Source organism: Agrilus planipennis, unplaced genomic scaffold (genome assembly GCF_000699045.2).
Source record: "Agrilus planipennis isolate EAB-ADULT unplaced genomic scaffold, Apla_2.0 scaffold96, whole genome shotgun sequence".
Lineage (NCBI taxonomy): Eukaryota > Metazoa > Arthropoda > Insecta > Coleoptera > Buprestidae > Agrilus > Agrilus planipennis.
The window spans coordinates 527300-548886 of record NW_020438968.1 but is presented as its reverse complement, the minus strand read 5'-3'; the positions used below and the strand labels follow the sequence as shown (position 1 = coordinate 548886).

The window sequence follows — 21587 nt, the reverse complement described above, 5'->3', positions numbered from 1 at the left end:
TAAAATAATTCGAAGTGGTCTGTATTCTGTCGAAACTGCCAGACGCGGATCGCGATTTCGATCTTTTTGGATCTCATCAGCGCGTCGCAGGCAGCTGCGCCAGAACACAGACCAACTTTTATCTGCAGCCTTAACAGCGCGTTTTAGAAAATACGACAAATGACGCTGTAAACGCCATCTGTAGTACAGTGCTACATTTTAGGATTACGTATGCTTCAACAAGGTCCATTTAAATGGAAATTGTATTGTCAAGTATATTGACACATAGAAAACGAAGTTCTGAAATCTGTAGATACCTAATGGTATCTCATCTGATTGAAGACGAAACATCAGCAACAGATAACAAATTCAGAATCCTACACGTCACAGTTATAAATTTTATATGTATGGTATGATGTCCTTGTTTGACAAAAAGTATGTCGAAAATTTGTTAAACTTAATTCCAAACGAACGGCCGTTAAACCGTCGCATCGAGTCGGCTATTTACTTTTACGATTCTTCCACCCAGTTAATGCATACCTTGTATATGTATTTTGTATGATGTTTGGCTGTCATATACGTTTCAACTGGTGTTCAACGGCAATCAATGGTAAAAAGAGTAATCGATTGTAGCGACGTGTGTGGCAGTAATCGCTTGTTGGCCACCGACAGCGAGTAATGTAATTCCCGAATCCGATGCTATCGTTCCGAATATATTTATTATAAGTAGGATCGTCAGGAACGATTTTTCGATTTCTTTTCAACGTTAAACCCTTCCCACACCGACGTGAACAGATTATTAGGTACGGAGGTGTTGTTTAAATGTTTTTTCCGCGGCACGACACCGAACTGTTTCGGTTTTGGATGTCGACGGACGCCGTGAGAATGAAATGCACGGTACTGTTAATCACTCAATTACACAAATATTTTCTCCTTATAAGCAGTCTTGACGGTGCAACGTTTAATTTACAATAACCTCCACCTATGATTCTTAGTATATACAATATTAAGTTAGCGATTCTCGGGGACGAAAAATTTGAAAAAGTCGCTGATTTTCGGCAGGTATCTAGGAAGTCAGGATGAAAGGAGCAGTAGAAATAAAAACAAAGGATAGCACAGGATCGTGCTACCATTAATAAAAAGAAGTCACTTCTATGCTCGCGAACAGTTAATATAGGAATCCAAAAAAGGTGTATGCCTCAATCGTGGCGCTGTATGGATGCGAAACGTGAGCGAGGAAGAAAAAAAGGTTCGAAATGTGGTGTTACAGACGAAAGATGAGGAAACAAGAGAAGATTAGAAATAAGGAGGTATTAGAAAAAGTAGGTGAACATAGGGTGTTATTGAAATCAATAAGAAATAGGCGAGATAGGTTGATAGAGGTCACTTTCTGTAGCATGAAGGGCTAGTTAGAGACATATTAGAAACAGAAACAGGAGCCAACAGGAGTCGAGGTAAACCTAGATTAGATTCATAAATAGTTACGGATGTGGAATGTTTTAGTTTTAGTTCAGGACAGGAAAAAGTAGATGTATCTACGTGTCCAACTAACCAATCTTAAGGGACTGGCGACTTTAAGATTCTCGCCGTATTATGAAAAAAAAGGAAGGGTGGCGATAAGGTCCTTTATTGGCTCAACAACTAGTGTTTTATATTACGAGGAAATCTAAAAAAATAATTCTTTTAATAAATATAATAAACTTTAACGATACGGCCAATATAAATTCAAATCAATTTGCCCCCTTACCTTAGAAAAATGAAATTTTTTGTAGTTGTTTCAGAAGGGAATACTACAAAAACTCGTACGTATGAAGTATATTATGAACATAAAGTCTTTAACGTACCTATATAAGAATCACAGTGGTAGTCGCTTGTGCTCTTAGCGAAAAACAAACTTTTATGAAATTGAATTGTGTTTAAATAAAAGTTTGTTACATATTATTCTATATGTTAAGGATTTTATGTTTCTACATTACATACGTAAAAGTTTTTATAGTACTTCCTTGTGCTCGATACAAAACAACCAACTGAAACAACAAAAAATGTCAATTTTTAGGTATTTCAGTGAAAGGAAAAGAAATTTATCTAAGGTAGGAGGTAAATTCGTTATACCTATGTGTATTGCCTATCATAAATGTTAAAGTTTGTTAGAAGAGAACTTTTTTAGATTTTCTCTTATTTATAAGGAAAACCAGTTGTTAGGGCAAATAAAGGGCCTGATCGCCACCCCTCCTTTGGATTTACAGTCGAATTCATATAACTCGAAATCTATTCTAACTCGAATTTGTTTTTGTTCTTTTGACTCACTAAATGTTTTACATTAATTCAAACTCTTTAACTCGAATTTCTCCATTTCTTTATCTCGAAAATTTTTCTAACTCGAAATTCGAATGCAAATTTTAGTTTTGTTTTTTTTTTTTCTTTAACTCGAATTTTCTCTAATTCGAACATAATTGGCTGCATTTTACGAAGTCCGAGTTAGGGAAATTTTATATTCACATATAGATACGGAAATCTTATAAAACTAAATATTAACTTAAATTTAAAAAAATATACACAGAAAAGCATACTTTTATAAATATGTTATCCCTTACACCAATAACTCCATTTGAAAACTAAAAATATTGAAAACGCTAAAAGTAAATTAGCATGTCAGGTATTATAATANGAAAAAAAACGTGGTATAAGAAAACGCAACTGACATGGAATGACAAAACGCAACAGCATAAACGAAAAATTTATCAGTCAAAACATGGACATTACATAAAATTAAAATGTTGTAAGGGTGAATTGGGAGTTAAAAGGTTTATGGAGAAACAATATTAATTTCTGCGAGCGAAGCCGCTGGAAAAAGCTAGTAAATAATAAAAAAATGTTGTATAAAGGGAATTAATAAACCATTTGAAACGCTATAAGTTATAACATCTCATTATAAGATTATAACGTATTTTTTAATATACACTAATTTAAAAGATGTTTCTCAAAAAAGCTCACCAATGACAGATTCAAATTTGTTAACAATAAATATCAGCTTTCAAATATAAAAAAGTTGTAGTGAAACTGGGTCATCCTCTTGAGCTACACAGTTAATTGCATTGAATTTATGACACCCTCTTTCCGTGATTGTTGTTTCATTTTTTTAGGCGACACACATGTTACGAGTTAGCCATATTATCGGTTTAAGATATTTTTCATTACATCCCACATTGTTCCTGCTATTTTTTGACGGCATAAAAACTTGTATAGCTTTGGATAGTGGAGGAAATCCAACAATAATCAAAGTACCTACCTACTGCACATTTTTGTTATCTTTTAACTGATTATAAAGGACTGAGATGTTTATTATATTAACTGATGATAATGATCAAAATTTGTCTTTGTCGGTTAGTTATAAGAATATTGGATTTATTTCAAATTTTACTGATAATTCGTTTTCTTTGCGTAACTATATACCTGCTTTATGTAGGTAGATACTCTGATATGATGGTCTTAATCATCAATTAACATGAAATTGTATTTTTTCTAGGGGTTAGGTAATAAAAAAGTTAATTACAATGCAAAAGTTGGTAACATAATATTTGTCCCGTCTGGTCACGTGCTACAAAAATTGAGTAGAATCGTATACAGATGTAATAGAGTTCTATAGATATATAGTATCGAATACTATATTTTGTAGAAATTGCATGAATTATGCCCAAACGATACCTACACGACTGGTATTTAATTAAAGACATAACACGGAGAAAATGAAAAAGGAAAATTTAAAGCGATATTTACAATTTATCCCACTAGCCCGTTACTTAATAAGCGAAAATAATAAAAATTACAATTTGGACTCGAATTTGTAAAAATAAAATCCCAGCCGAAGTAAATTTTACTAGGTATTTTAGTTGATATTACAAATTTAATTGTAATAATTAAGAAACTTGAAATAATTTTTAAAAGAACATGTCAAAATTGAAACTACTTATTAGTTACCTAATAAATTCTACTATTTCTACGGCAAATTCAGTCATTTACAATCAAAAATTTATTTGTCATAAAAATTTAGTTTTCTCCATGAAAATGGGAAGAGTTTTAGTCATTTTTAGTGATGAGCAAAAATGGTATTGGTATTGCCGTTTTGTCCAGTCTTGTGCAAAGAGCTAAGACCAAAATTAAGACCAAGACTTACCATTGTAAACACGACCAAGATCAAGAGCAACACTTATTAGCAAGATTTTCTTCTCTCTTCTTACCTAAATTTCAATATACAGCTACAAAATGAAATGAAATAACTGAATAAAAATTACTTAATAATATTTATGCTGCCTTTTGTTGCAACAATTCTTTTGTAAAACAGAATTAAATAAGACCAGTTTGAAAAATGCCTTGAAATAAAGACAAAGAACTATTAAAACATGCATATTGAATTTGTTAGCAATATATAGGGTATTCCAAAAGTTCTAATTTTTGCGAAATCTAGCATTTGTTGAATAATCCGTTTATGTATACCTATTTATCATGCTTAAAATGTCCTGAAAATTTTAGGAACTCAACCTTACTATGAGATACATGGAGTGCTTCAAAATTATCTAATTTGATCGCTTAATATTAAAAAATGTTATGTTCATTTTTGCCACTTTCTCCTTGAAATATAAAGATAACCAAAGAAGTTAAAATTTCTCAATATTAAGTATAGATACATTTAAAATTGAAAAGTTACGAATGGAATATGTTATATAGTATAATATCCAGGTAATTTTAATTTTTCCAATAAACTGTTACGATAGATTCTACAAAAATAAATAGCGATCTACCAAGGACAAGACCAAGACGGAGACATACTGTCGTGAAGCAAGAACAAAACCAACAGATCGTTAATACTAAATGCTACACCAAAACAAAGACTATAAATATTAGTCTTATCTTGGGTCTTGCGTTTACTCATGAGACATCGATAGTCATTTTAGCCCGTTTTTATAGGGCCATAAAGCTTGTGTGGCAGTGGTCTTAAAATTGCACTATTTTTTAGTCTTAGGCTAATAAAAGATAAACACACTATTTGTTATACAAACCAATTCTGAGTAATCATATAGTCATCAAAAAGCTTCTGTAACAGTTAAATAAATTGTACCTCATTTATACTACTTTTGATGGATGAGATAAGAAAATTCAAAATTAGATTTACTAAAAACTAGAGGATTGTTACCAAAAATTTATTTCATTGTTACTTGCCATTTGTTTAGGGCTATTGCTATTTTTGTTAAGAATTTTGTATTCATAAAAGCGGATGCTTTTTTAAATTGCGTAAAGATTTTACGATTTCTATTTCAATATCGCGATTATTTAGTTAAATTTAAATATCGAAAGAATAACGATTTAAATTAAGGACACAATTTTCAAACATATTTATCCGAATAATACTTAAGTCCTTACAGGTGTTAAATCACTTAAACGTCCTGTTGGCTATTATTAGAAAATAGCACCTAAAAGTGATGACGATTAGTCATGAGGACAGTTCTTGAAAAAAATTGACACGATACTATCAATTAAATTCATTAAAAGGCAGTCGTAGTGAACGAACAAATAATAGACTGATAAAACTTTTTCAAACTGACGCCTTATTACAGTATGCTCTGATAAATCGTGAGCTTCGTACGTACGTACACTTTTCCCGAGCGAAAAAAAACTGCGGTTGCCTCACCTGCGAAGGTACTCTATTGGACGTTTCACACCCAGCTCTCCGATGCATTATCATTATTGGTCTGAAGCTTGAAGAAGGCATTTACCTAAGTTCCCGCTCCTGCCACCAGAGGAGCTTTCAGACGAACGTGATCTGTGTAACCCAAGCTTTCAGTTTCAAATAGATCGTCGTAGTTGTTGTGGTGTAATGTTCACGTTACGTCACGAGCAAAAATGAACCGTTCAGTTCGGCTGTAATGCAATGCACCTGACTAGAAAGTGAAAGTGAACGACTGAAGCTCAGCACATTATTCTTTTTTTTTTTTTTTAATTGTTGAGTGATTTTAACGCGCGATCTAGGAACAAGACTGACCCGAAATGTGAAGTTTTTCACGCGCATTTCCAAACGCTTCACTTAAAATTAGTTGAACATGTGAAATAATTTTTGGATTAACTCTTGTGTTCTTATTGTTGTACCGCTCAATCGTCGATAGGTAATTAATATTCAATTACTGAGTGACTGAAAACAGGAAACGGTTTTTATGGTGCGTTAGCTTTCGTGCAATAAGTTAGTACCGTCGGGTACTAGAAATGGTTACACTTATGCCGTGCAATTATCTGAACTCTCAAACAAGATGTACTATAATCGACAAAATGTGCGAACCAAAGGTACTTTTGCTTTTTTAGGTTTAGCTTCATATTACATGTGCCCTAAATTTTGGTGTCGATATCTATAGATCGATATATATCATTTTTAAAGCGGATGATGAACAGATCAGTAGGTACGATTTTTTCTTTCTTTGGGATGTAGGGTTCTTACTAAATAATAGTTTTAAAATTTTCTTACAAAAGTAATTAAGAAATTACGATCAGTAAAACAAACAGGTATCACAGGTACAACGTACTAAGGAGGCAGAATGAAAATTATTATTTGACTTTAACGAAATGCAAATTAATTCTTCATTATCATCGTATGGTCTTCAACACGCAGATTGGTTGGACACGCACCTCCACTTCTTCCTCTCCGCATTTCTGGAAAACATCTGCCTCTACCCCTCTTGACTCCTGTTTCTGCAAATTAATTAATCGGATAAAAATTATACCTACTCGGTCAAATTCGTATTTATTTAAATGTTTTCCAACATTTCGTCCATTAAAATTTTTTTACAATACCTACAAAGAACGCAAAATTTCATACCTAAAGTAATTTACCTAGCCTGTGCGTTGTGAAAGTGTTAGGTAAAATCCATTAAAATGGTATAAAATAATGGAATTTGGAGACAGGTTATTCCGAAGATTCTGATTTGTAAATAAATTTGAGAAAACTGAATTGTTAACAAATAAATTACATAATAGGTACTGTTATTTATTAAATGATTGAATACAATTACTTGAAAAATGTTCATGAATGAGCAAATGGGTGATTTATGGTATTGTATCAAGCACAGATCTTTGTGGCTGCTGTCGATCGAAAAAAGTTATCTACATTTGGTACAGGGGAAAATCATTTGACAATTTAGCTAATATAAAAATAGGAGACGAAAAATGAGGACTCCCCGATTTAGGAGACAAAAACCGAGAAGTCTCCGATTTTCTATGTTTAAGGAGTCAGATACGTCAGGATGAAAAAGCGCTGGAGATATCAAACAAAGATTAGGTCGAGGTCGGGTCGCTTTTAACAAAAACTTTTATGCTTGCATTCGATTAATTTAGAAATTAGAAAAATATTAAAATTTCATACTTGACTTTTTGATAACAATTTCGTGTGTGAAACGTAGACAAAAGGCGCTGTGGAAAATAAATAGTACAAAAAAAAAAATTTTTTAGATGTGTTTACAGGCGTATGCTTAAATTCTCTAGATATAAAAGCTAAAAAATGAGGAGGTCTTGCTAGATTGAGTACGAGATCACAAGAAACTCGTGAAAGTCAATAAGAAATAGGCGAGATAGATTGGTGGGACGTCTTCTTAGATATGAAGGGCTACTAGGAGATATAACTAAAAGCAGAAGCAGGAATTAAGAGGGACAAAGGTGGATCCAGATTAGATTAGATTAGGTACTGTTCGCAAATAGTATTAATTGTCGAAAAAGAAAGTGGAGATGCGTGTCCAGCCAGTATTTGGACTGAAAATTTTACCTTGATGATAACTCAGAGTGACTTAATTACAATACTTTTAAACTGTTGTATTCTGTTTTATTAACTGGTCGTGAAATTCATTATTTTTTTCGTGACGTTTGGAAAATATCCAGAAACACAAAGTAGTTTTTGACCTGCTCGCATTTCAATCGTATGCATAATACCTTTAATGTGGTCATTATTTATCAGTTTAACATTAAAAAATGTCAAATATTTAAATTTCACGTACCTTTTATTTGACGTGTATCAATTAATTTATTAATTATGCACATTTGTGTACTTGTTGTTTGGTGATTACACTTTTTTTAATGCATGCATGCATAATACTCAACTTGTAATTATTTCTGATTAAGTTGTGTGAATAATATGAGCAAAACATTAAATCACTACTGCATTCGTGCAAGAAACTTTTGCTATTGAGCGACGGAAGAGCTTTCATGTTTGATTTTCTTTCATTGTATCAAATCATAAGCTCTCCCTCTAAAAAATAAACTTCCGATGCATTATCATTATTGGTCTGAAGCTTGAAGAAGGCATTTACCTAAGTTCCCGCTCCTGCCACCAGAGGAGCTTTCAGACGAACGTGATCTGTGTAACCCAAGCTTTCAGTTTCAAATAGATCGTCGTAGTTGTTGTGGTGTAATGTTCACGTTACGTCACGAGCAAAAATGAACCGTTCAGTTCGGCTGTAATGCAATGCACCTGACTAGAAAGTGAAAGTGAACGACTGAAGCTCAGCACATTATTCTTTTTTTTTTTTTTTATTGTTGAGTGATTTTAACGCGCGATCTAGGAACAAGACTGACCCGAAATGTGAAGTTTTTCACGCGCATTTCCAAACGCATCACTTAAAATTAGTTGAACATGTGAAATAATTTTTGGATTAACTCTTGTGNAATCATCAACAAAAAGTATACATTTTTGTCATGAAATATAAAAGAAACTGATAAATTATTAGAATTAATAAGTATTTGAAAATTATTTGTTTTTCTCAAACGTCATCAAATTGGATTGCTTGTTGTTAAACGGTAAAACTGTTAATGGTCAGTAGGCTGCTGATGAGAATTGCATATATAAAAAGGAAAACTTTACCTTAAAAATAGCACTACCCCAAAGTCGTGTAATCAAAGTGATAATCTCGATTTAATCTATGTAGAAAACTTCCACAAATCCTATTGAAGAGCAGTTTTATCGTAATATTGTTAATAAGAGAGTTATATAAGTAACAATTAATTATTTAGATATATAAAACTGCGGCAATATGTTACATTACGTTATTTATCAGGTCCATCAACCAATGGGCCCTTCAATATAATTACATCTTTATTCAGTACTGTTTATTATATAGAAAATGCTTCTTTAATCAGGGGTTGTTTAATCATTTTACATGTATCTTTTGGCCCAAAAATGTGTTGTAGATTTCTCTATTTTTTCACATCTTGTTTTGCGTCCTACAACGCGAAATTGCGGCAACAATAAAAAAAAACATAAAGGCTTTCGCGTTCTCATTATTATCGTAAGGTAGTCAGTCCTGAAACTGGTTGGACACGTACCTCCATTCTTTCCTATTCTGAACTAATCTTTACATTTCCTTAAAACTAGAACATCTCACATCTCTCTTAACTATTTGTGAACAATAATCTAATCTGGTTCTACCTGTTCTCCTCATCTTACCTCTTGTTTCTGCTTCTAATATGCTTCTAAAAATCGTAAGTCTAAGCATGCTAATCTTTTGTCTCTATATATCTATGCCTAATGTTGTCCTATCTTTAATGGTGTTTATTGCGTTTTAGATATATATATATTAAAAAGTAGCGGGTGTTATAAATACTTGCAATGCGAAATGTTAATTTTAACCCTCTTGGAGGTTAAATTATATTAATTGCGAAGGTTATTCGGATTTGAAATTGAATCGGGGTAACCTTACCTTCAAAAAGTGAAAACAAAACTTTCCTTCATTTTAGTATTACAACTAAATGAAGATCTTCGTGTTTTCTATGGTACAATTTGGTTTTCTTAATGCAATTACTTTATTTTGATGTACACAGAGGTTAAATTAAGTTAAGGATTTGACTTTAGGCCTTAGAATNGTTTTATTTATATTTATTTTCATACAGTACTGATCTGTTAGTACCGCTTCCATTTCATTTAATGCTATCTCTAAGTTCTCCTTGCTAAATGCTGATACTTAGGGATCATTTAATTGTCCGTGTGATTGTTTTTCATTTCTGTTCCTATAATTCTTTGTGCCTGATGAATATTCCTCACTGTGAACAGCCGAGAAATATTTTAAAAGTAAAATGCTTTTCAGTTAGTTACATCTTTAACCCTCTTGGAGGTTAAATTATATTAATTGCGAAGGTTATTCGGATTTGAAATTGAATCGGGGTAACCTTACCTTCAAAAAGTGAAAACAAAACTTTCCTTCATTTTAGTATTACAACTAAATGAAGATCTTCGTGTTTTCTATGGTACAATTTGGTTTTCTTAATGCAATTACTTTATTTTGATGTACACAGAGGTTAAATTAAGTTAAGGATTTGACTTTAGGCCTTAGAATTATTTGTAATTTATATGAATTCTAAATCAATTTTTGTGCACTCTGAGAGTAGTTCCATAGTGTTATAGAGTCACATGAAGATCCAACTGATTTCAGCAGTCCTCAAAGGTATTATATGGTGTTTCGAACTGCCTCTGAGATCATCATGCGTTCTGCTTTTGTTGCAGATGGTGTAGCTGTGTGTTCCCGTAGGAAAAATTTCCATTCTATTTCCATTAAAAAATGCGATTTAATTACCACTTATAATAATTAATTGCAATAAATGGAGAACTGCCAATGGGATGAATGGAATTTCCACTAGAATTCTCGAACTAAATGGGACTTCCATTGCTGAACGCAATGGGATTTCCCTTGCGTTCCATTGGAACTTCCATTTCTGAACCCTAGTGTCAATTCTTAATTTTTTACTTTTAATTATTGCTAGTGGTAATTAAATGAAATTCTTTTTAATCAAGATGAAATATGAGGAAAATATTAATTACATGACAATTATTATTCTAAATAATGTTTTTTTATTATTTAATAATTATTTTTACAACTTGCTGTGACAATCAGCACGTTTTTCTCCATTTTTTTGGTAAATTTTAATCATCTCAAACCAGATCTCCATTTTTAGGTACCCAATTTTTTTTCCATTTAATGGTTTTAAATAGAATTTATAAATTTTGCATTGGTTCCCATTGAAAATCAATGGAAATTTTTCCTATGTAAATATTAATAGAATTATTGTAAATGGAAACAATTATTTTTTCATTTATGCCAAATGGTTTTGAATGGAATTTACAAATTTTCCATTTATTCCCACTGAAGTTCAGTGGAAATTTTTCCTACGGGTTACTTGCAGGGTCTTCCAACTAATCGGTCCAGAAGCTAATATAAATACGTAATCCGTAAATGATCGATGATCAATAAGTTGCTGGCTCAATCGGCATCTAACCTGCTATTTAATAGGAATTGCGTCTTCTTGTATCTTTCCTAGATACCTTTCTGCTAAATCTATAATTCTTTTCTCGTTTATTACCGTTGTTTGACTTCTAATTGATTTTCCCTCAATTATCTTCTCAGTTTCACTCAGCAGACTTGGCGTCTCCATATGTATATATTTCTTCTTCAAAATGCTTATTTAAATAGGCACTAACAACGGCTTCCTCCCTCTTAAAAGTTACAATCAGATCGAGGTCAGTAATCTTGGAGGCAGATATTGGGTTAATATCAATATGATAAATATTGTTGAATCTGTAGCTCTTTGGTTTATTTCCTCATGTTTCACTATTGACTTCTTATACTTATGTAATTTTAGTTGTGTCTTTATTGGCTACGTTGAGAGGTTTGTCATTTTCGGAATAGGATTTGAAGAGATTTTTGGATGTTACCTCTTGTGTGATGAAACTCCGCTATCGAAACACCATTTGCCTTTTGTATTTCGAGAATTTTCTGCTAGGAAAGCTACCTTTTCCTTTATTACAGCTTGGGGGCAAATCTGTAAAACAACCACGAGCAAAATGACCGGCGCGATTACATCTAAAACATATACATATTTGGTTGTCCTGACACGTCTAATTTATTCTTTTTTGCCGACCATTTTAGCTTTGATCTATTTTTTTTTTGTTATTGTTCTGAGCTAATCGTGATTCCTTTTTTTGGGAACATAATCTCTCATCATTTTTTCTTCATATTTGTTAATCCGAAGTCTTCCAAAAACTTTTTTTCTTTATTTTACTTCATGTGGTGGAATGTCATTCCGGGTGGTGATAGCTCGTCACAAAACTTCATAAGATATCGGTAAACTGCAATGCAACTGTATGATGAGTTGCAATTTTCTTCAATAATAGAATTTTGTGGATTGGCCCTTGTGACTGTAGAACAATAAGTTTTGAATAAATGCCATCATCATAAGGTCGTCAGTCCTAAGACTGGTTGGACACCTACCTCCACTCTTTCCTATCCTGAGTTAATCTACGCATTTCCCTAAACTAGAACAACCCACATCCTTAACTATTTGCGAACAGTAATCTAACCTAGGTCTACCTCTACCCCTCTTAACTCCTGTCTCTGCTTCTAATATATCTCTAACTAGACCTTCATATCTGAGAAAGTGTCCTACCAACCTATCTCGACTATTTTTTATTGACTTCCATAGAGTCCTCTGTTCTCAGATTCTTTCTAATATCTCTTCATTTCTAACCTTTTCTACCCACGTTATCCTCATCATTCGCCTATAACACCACATTTCGAAGGCTTCTAACGTTTTCTTTTCCGCCGCGCCCACTGTCCATGTTTCGCACCCGTACAACGCCGCGCTCCAAACATACACCTTTAACAACCTTTTTCGAATTTCTAAATTAACCGTTCGCGAGCATAGAAGTGACTTTTCTTTATTAAAGGCGACTCGACCCTGCGCTATCCTCTGCTTTATATCCCTACTCCTCCTTCCGTCCTGACTTATCTGACTTCCTAGATATCTAAAATCAGCCACTACTTCTGATTTTTCGTCTCCTATCTTTATATTCGCTTTTTCCCTATTTTTTCTTCCCTTGCATACCAGTATTTTAGTTTTATTTTTATTTATTTTCATACAGTACTGATCTGTTAGTACCGCTTCCATTTCATTTAATGCTATCTCTAAGTTCTCCTTGCTAAATGCTGATACTTAGGGATCATTTAATTGTCCGTGTGATTGTTTTTCATTTCTGTTCCTATAATTCTTTGTGCCTGATGAATATTCCTCACTGTGAACAGCCGAGAAATATTTTAAAAGTAAAATGCTTTTCAGTTAGTTACATCTATTTCTTGTTTGTTTTGATTTTTTTTTTATTTTTTCTTTATAATTGTCTTACAGATATTAAGAATTCCCTAAATTTTGGATAGAATTGAATAAAAAGTCCTTTTTCCCTATAATCTGGCTCTAGATTCCCTAGACATAGGAAAATTCCCCTAATATATGGCTGGTATCTGTGGATTGCATCTTCTTTAATCATTTTAAGGAAACAGCTTGCAAATGTGTTCTTCTTTTAAAGTTTTCAGATGACTTTGGTGCCTCAAAATTAAAAATAGTTTAATTTTATTTTATGTGTCTGATTCTGTCTAATATTATTTCCTCGAAAACCCTTTTTGCTTATTGTGTTGTGGATGAATTAGTATGTATTACGGAGTAATTTCGAAGATGATACGATTTCATTCCTTATAAATTTTTATGGAGACATTCTCCTTTTTGATTTTTAATCCGTTTAAGTACATAATTGTCTATCATCAGGTAAACAAAAGTAACAATTTAGCCATCTAGATATACATTTTATACAATATCTCTTATTTAAGCCAATTAATGAAGATTGAATTAACTGATGTGAAATGTCATGAAATAAGGTTGTGGAACACGAATTACTTTTTTACATTGGTAGTAGAAAAGAACCCTTGCATGTAATCTATCAAAAGTGAGAGGCGTCATATCAAGTCAATGTTGACAAACCCTCTTTAAATACAAAAATTATAAGAAAAAGTAAAATTTGGTAAATTTAACGCCTAACTTCGTCATTTTAATAAATACTACTAAGTCTACCAAACCATACTAAGTCTACCAAATCAATCTACAGATTAATTACTTATTTTATCAGCTACCACGTTTTTTAATATTGTTCACCAAAACAATTTTCATAGTAAATGTTGCTTAAATTCCAAGTCAACTAAAACTATCTTAGTTATTTAACGGAACTTTCTGGATTTGTAATAGTATTGAAAAATGGAAACACTTCAAGAAAAATATATTAAGAATTTATTTTAGTTAAGTATACAAAAATGAAAATTATGTAGACACAAAATATAGCTAATGCTGTGGAACATAACCAAATAAACATTTAAAATCCAAAATTCCACAAAATTTTTAGAATCCTAAAACGCTTTTCGACATCCAGTCTAATTTAAGATTAGATTGTTTTTTAAACAATATTTAAAGCACGTTTTTTAAAACACTTGAACATGCCAACCCTGATGGGCGTCTATTCCTTATAAAGGACATGTATAATAATAGCTTACCAAAAGTAGGCGTGATATGAAAATAGTCTGTCAATTAAGTCTTGGACTATTAAGCAATGAAAGAAGATTAATTGTGATGCAGCGAAAATGTGTGTTACCATATGTACACGTGTTTGCGTGTAATTTTATGTGGTTAGACTCTGACTGACTTGCATACCAATTCAGCGGATTATCTACAACATGTGTCTTTAATAAATTAATCGTCTGAAATATGAGTTCGATTTAAAAGTAGATTTCCTATTATCTACGCAGTACCTGTTTTGCTTGTAAAATAGTTTCGAGAAGCATTAGACACATAATTAAAATAAAACAAAATAAAATGGTTTGTAAATAAGAAAATTGATTACTGAAAACGAAGGGTGAAATAAAACATTGTTTTAAGAGCATGCCAGCTTGGATTGTAGTTGTCTGAATGCTACAAACACAAAAGGGGTTTGAGTAGTACTTTGACCCGTACCCGTCTATTTCTTCAGTTTAATTTTTCCGGCTTTTCTTTTGCGGCATTCAGAAATTGGATACGCCATAGGTTAGATTACTATAGGAAAAATTTTCACTTCTTTATTTATTGTCATTTATTTAATATTTTTGAGTAAGCACAACGTTAATTGAAATCATTAAAGATAGGAGATAATAAAATAATTCTGAGTTTATTTTTTATGTCTTATGTAAAACATTTCACAAAATAGTACACAAACAGAAACAATAACACATAAAACAGATATAGATACATATATGTATGTCTATACACCCACTTTATATTGAATGAATTACTACAAGCAGCGTAGTGGATGCCATCTGTTTTTTATTCTGTTTGATTACGTGCCTATAAAGTAGTTCGACGAATCGCTCTTCTTATGGTCCTTATGGACTTAACCAAACATTTTTGAATCTCACGCTGTAGAGTTGGTATTCTGTTGGAATTGTCTATGGCGTGCTGACGAAATCGAATGAGATCGAAATCAAGATCCACGTCTGACAATCTATCTTGAATTTTTTAGTTTTTATATTGAATGATAAAAAGAAACATCAATACCAACAATTTACTTAAGTGAAAAGATTTATTTTTACTTCTAAAATTCGAGATCAATAAGTTATATCTTTTGATCTTATTCTAGAAGATGCTTTTAATTGTGTTTTCGACATATAACTAACTTATTATTGTTGAATTTGAAAAATATTAAATACGAACCTATTGGCATTTCTTTTGGCATTACACATGCCAAAAATAATTGATTGCAAGTATCTATTGAGATCGTTTTGTTGTGGTTCATGGAGTTTTTGGCCACCAAAATTTTTTTCGGCAGTGTTGACTTTGGTTGACTATGTTACTATAGTTAGCTCTTACAATGGAATATACCATACCACAATACCCCAAAAAAACAAGTTTGCAACCAGTTAAAACCGGCTGGAAAAGCTTAACAATGTCAGTAAGCCAAAAACGTTAAGTAATTTTCACTTGACTTTTGTATTCTGGTGTTATAATACTAACACAGTGTAATGAGAAATGTTGTACTTTTGGTTTTAAAAATATGACGGTTTTGGTAAAAATATGTGAAAGTTTGTCTTTGTTCGTAAAACAATTTTCTACCTTCATTGAAATCATATTTAACTATCGTTTTGTTTGAACATACAGCATTATTAGTGTTGGCTGTGTGAAATCAGTTTTCTATTAACGTTTAATTAGATCACACTCTGTATATTATATACGTATTACATACATAAGATGCTGAACAAAAATTTCTTATTTATTTAGGTGAAAAGGGTTCGAACAGATGCCAGCTACAGTCCAGTTGAAAAAGATCGGTAAGTCCTTTATTTTTATTTTTTCAATCGCAACCTTTATCTATAATAGTTCACGTATGTACCACTAGAGTGGTCGTTAATAAGGGTATTTTTGAATTTTTATGCTCCGAGGGGCTTTAAAATTGATGAAAGAATCTCTGAAAATTTGAGCTTTTAATATTAACTCTAAGATAGTCCGCTTTCCGACCAAGATTTCCTATGAAAATAACATGTGAAAAACTTCTTTTGTTATATAAAATTTTATGACTTGGGTACGAATGAATGTACAATAATGTAACAAATATTTTTTATAAAATTTAAGGTTCTACAAAAAAGGTTCTCTAAAAATAGTTGCTAAGTCTACTGATTAGGAAGTTATTCTAGATCAAACTTTAACTCATATGAAATTATCAATATTATTAACTATACACTGTGTTTTATATTTTTTATATTAGGTTGTACTGTTCAAGGTGATTGTTAAGATTTTTTGGTAATGTAACCAAAACCTATTCTTGTTCGATCAAAAAGATTTGAAGTTTCATCATGTTTTAGAGTAGAAAATGTGTATGTATTGGTCACGAATCCAAAGAAATCACAATGATCACATGGACTATCTTGAATAAGACAAGTAATATAAATATATTTCATTATGCAACTGTTTATTTTGAAAATATAGATAATAATATTGATAACTAGCTGACCCAGCAGACTTCGTACTGCCTCAATCAATAAATAAAAGACCTAAACTTTTGTATAAAATAAACTTCAAACAAACAAAAAGAATCCATAATTAATAAAAAAAAATTATTTGTGTCAAATAGTCTGAAAGATTTATAAAATACCACAAATGGCGCGGTAAACGCCATCTGTACTACGATGCTACATTTTAGGATTACGTATGCTCCAACAAGGTCCATTTAAATAGATGGATATCTACTTGCTGAAACGAATCCCGGCGTAGCTAACCTCAACGTGATAGCACGTTTCCATAATCGAATAAAATAATTCGAAGTGGTCTGTATTCTGTCTATGGTGGTCTGTATTACAGATGGCGTTTACCGCGCCATTTGTGGTATTTTCTAAAACGCACTGTTAAGACAGCAGGTAAAAGTTGGTCTGTGTTCTGTCGGAGCTGTCTGCGACGCGCTGATGAGATCCAAAAATATCGAAATCGCGATCCGCATGTGGCAGTTTCGACAGAATACAGACCACTTCGAATTATTTTAGTCTGAAAGATTGTTAACAACTTTCATATTTATTCACCTTTTAAACCCTCTCATGACTGCCATAAATAGTTCAAGACCAAAATTAGCCAAATCGGTTAATCCGTTCTCGAGTTTTAGCGAGACTAACGAACAGCAATTCATTTTTATATATATATAGATAGATTAAGTTTTTCTTTCTTTTAGTAGATATACTATACATACAGAAAAAGTTATTAAAATTGTTATTGCAGAAGATTTAAGATGGAGCAGGTGTTTTTTGTAGGTCCGTGTAAACATGAATTTAGATTTAGTATTATCTGAAAGTAGACAGGACTGCTCTGTAGGTACCTATGCACCTACAAGAAAAGAATTTCTACTTTTGTCGAGATTTTGATCTGGAGACAAAAATGTCGGATTAGCAAGCGTGTGTTGTGTCCAGTTCAGAGCTAAACGCTCTTTCAGGACATCAGATAAGAAACGCTTGTTATGCCGAATAGGTAGACATTAAAATGTTGTACGCATAAATGTGGTGTAGTAGTGTTTACAGTCGAGAATTTAATAATGAGAATGAAAAACAAAAGCCGAGTGTAGTCTTTTCTATCTAATCAATTTTGAAAGTTAAAATAAAAACCGCAAAATTCACTAAAACAGTAGACAAATGCCTCATATGTAGATGTAGGAAAGATTCGTCCAAGATTTTCCAACATAGTAAAAGTTCCTTATTCACGGTTTCATTATTCGCGTTTTCATTATTCGAGGGTGAAAAAATTGCAACCCAGTTCATGTATTCGCGGCTAAATTTTCATTATTCGCGGATGCAATTGGTAAACAGAAAAGAATTCGGTGTCATTTATTAAAAGGATTGACCGCAATAGACCGCTCATGCCTAGTATAAATAGGTTTCTATTCTAAACATTGTGATTTAACGCTGCCAGATAAATATGTGATTTTTTTGTATGGTAACAGACAAAGGTTCACACTAAATCGGTACGTTTTTGGTTTTCAATAATATGGTCATCAAAAGCTTTTACAAGTGCTTAAAGTTGATGCTTCTTGTAGGAGCTTTATCTATCGTACTACAGAATTTTAAACCTCTGTTCCAAACATTAAACTGATAATATCTAGAACCGATAAGCATGTTTTTATCGGCAGCCTTTGAGTATGTACTGTTGGTACGTGCCGAGGCAATTTTTATAAACGATATAACCGAGTAAACAGAAAAGGATTCGGTCTTATTTTTCATCGTATCGGCATGTTTTAAGACTTTTATAAATGATGTAACCGAGTGGACTAATTTCAAAATTCAAAACAAGAAAATTTTTTAAACTTTACTTAAAGCTGATTATAATGATTAATTTTAATTACGAATTTACCAATACATTGATTTTATTTTGATATATATCGGTTTTATTTTGGAACCTTACAACGTATCGTCTTTGATTCCATACTAATTATCTTTCCATATCCACGGTTTCTGTATTCGCGGCATATTTATGGAACGTATGCCCCGCGAATAAAGAGCTTTTACTGTATTATAGTAATATGACTAGTGACCATATTTTTTTCTTGTCAAAGCGGGACGTCCGTTGTAAAAACAAATTGTTTTTTATTAAAAAAAGGTTTTTATTAAAGAGTACGTTACATTATTTCTAGTTAGGCTGTATTTTATTTTGTTTTTTTTTTGTTATTTGTTGGCTGAACAAATCTTTTTTGAAGCCTCTGGTTTCGTTTTTAGGTACGAATAGACCTCAGTACACGATTTATTTATGTTAATCTTTGTAATCAAAATGGTTTTCAATACTGAAACGCTCAACTGTCTTTTTTTACTCGTCCGTATTTTGTTCATTTGAGAAAAGAGTCTTTCGATAGGTGCGTTACTTCCAGACAGACACAAGACGTACTCAAAATTATAGAAAAGTTGGTTAAGTGGATATTGTTTGTAAGGAAGTACTGGAATAATTCCACTCAACGATTTTCAGCAATCAAATTCTCAGCATTCCAGCTAATGATTTTTTGGTCTGTTGTAAAGCTAGAAATAAGCGAAAACGCGTCGAAAATTTTGGTGTCCTGATTTTTACAAATAAATTCTTGCGCTTGGCATAAATGTAAATTAAATTATCATTTGGTCTGTTTGCGAAAGCGGGACTTTTATGTCATCGCTAGGGACAGCGGGACGGACAGCCTGAAAGCGGGACGTATGGTCACCTTAAGTATGACTAATGCCTGGTTTGTCACTTCGTCCCAATCTTGAATGGCAAGCTTTGGTCCACGACAGGACAGCCAATACGAATACTAATAAACAACAATTATTACAATGATGTTTTTTTTTTTGCAAAATTATTAATTTTTATAACACCAACAAGTTGGATAATAAAACACTTCACTTCTATTTTATTTTTCGAAAGAATAATCAAAAATAGTTTTAATGAAATTTTCTGGTAATTTTTGTATTTTTAATGCAAATAATAAACATAATAATTACATTTTATATATTTTTGTATGACATTCATATTGTAATGAGTAAAAACTGTTAGTTGCGGCTTCACTCACGTTGATGTCCTGAATACGTGTTAAAGGTCATCGATAATAAATAGTCCTGACTAGGATCATCAGGATAAAAGTAGTGTCCTATTTTTTCAGTTAAAGATACACTTTCTGCACAAAATAATGAAGTTGCGTGAGAATTAGCATTATTTTTTATGAGTCAAGGAAGCTCATAGTTAATTTCGAATTTGCAACTCTGCGAGACGAGTTATCATATGCATGTAGGTAGTTTTGAGTGATTGTTTCTAGTAGGCTGAGTACAATGATCCTGATATTAGAAAAAAATTTACCGTAAAATTGTTGAATTGACTGACAGAATTAAGAATGAGGCTAAAATCCATAGTTTACTTGAATGTCTCCAATCTGTATCTGGGAGTACATACATATACATAGTACCTAAATAGCGGAACTCATTTCAGAAACTACACTGGATATAAGTTAATCCCCCCTTCCAAAAATTGTGTCTGGATACTGCCCCTGCTGATAAAGATCTTTTTTTGTGTTTTGTGTACCAATCTAGTTCTCCGAGAGATCGTAAATTATTTGTTGATAATTCTGATACTCATCATCATCACCATCATCAACATAAGGTAGTCAGTCCTAAGACTGGTTAGACACGCACCTTCACTCCTTCCTATCCTGAGCTAATCTTCCCATTTCCCTAAAACTAGAACATCCCACATTGTTAATTATTTGTAAACAGTAATCTCATTTAGGTTTGCCTCTACTCTTCTTGGTAAAGGTCTAGATCAGGCCTTCTTAAACTATGGGTCGCGACCCCAAATGTTACCTAATAAATAAACCATCAAAAAATATTTATTTATCTTTCTTTCATATTTATATGGGGTTGCCAGGAAACTTGCTATCATAAATGGGGTCGTGAATGAAAAAAGTTTAAGAAGCCCTGGTCTAGATGATCGAAGGAGGAAGTCTTCCCCACCACTGTACCATAAAAAATTCGTGGTGGTCTCACCCCCATAAAAAGTTATGGGGGTTCAAAATTAATAAATATGCCAATTTTTATACATTTCTAAGCATGCAAATATTTATATAGTCATTCTTAAACAATATTCAAAGGTAAAACTAATGGAAAAATACATAAAAATATTGAGAAAGTTATATAAAACATTATTTAAATATCTTTATCAATAGGTTAGGTTAGGTTAGGTTATCCGGTTTTGTTCAAGTGACCACCCTCTTTCGTTCCCCCACCTCCACCCTATTGAATTTTATTTGAATTATAGTGTATTAAAATTGACAAAATAATCAGCTTTCAACCCCCATAATTTTTTATGACGGTGAGACCGCCGCAAATTTTGTATGGGGTTTTACTCAGATGACCACCCTCTTTCGATCCCCCCTACCCTCTTTCGATCCCCCTACCCCACCCCCATCTAAGCCCCATAACTTTTTATGGGGGTGAGACCGCCACGAACTTTTTATGGTGCAGTGGTAGGGGAGACCTCCTCTTTCGATTTCACCCACCTCCACCCCCGAAGATCTAGACATTTACCCTCTTCTTAACTCCTGCTTCTGCTTCTAATGTGTCTGTCTAGTCCTCCTCGTGTCCTAACACTATTTTTTAAAAATTGTTGAGCAGGTATTAGGCAAAAAAAGAAAGAAGGAGATTGTTTAAATTATTGCCTTCGGACAGCGTTTTAAAATATTGTTTACAGTTGTCGTATAA

The 21587-nt window shown here is 32.5% G+C and overlaps 1 protein-coding gene across 5 annotated transcripts in view; it reads left to right on the top strand.

The window, feature by feature from the left end:
- Nucleotides 1-21587, top strand: part of LOC108734467 (developmental protein eyes absent) — a 126153-nt gene that overhangs the window by 30730 nt on the left and 73836 nt on the right. Inside the window, exons 1-2 of one of the 5 annotated variants that reach the window (XM_025975334.1) lie at nt 5823-6312; nt 16123-16172. In XM_025975334.1, coding sequence (XP_025831119.1) covers nt 6235-6312; nt 16123-16172 — 128 coding nt within the window. In that variant the 5' untranslated portion in view covers nt 5823-6234. Of the gene's footprint in view, nt 1-5822; nt 6313-6353; nt 6426-16122; nt 16173-21587 lie in introns of those variants that run through there. The other 4 variants (XM_025975333.1, XM_025975336.1, XM_025975337.1 and 1 more) reach the window with 4 other exon arrangements.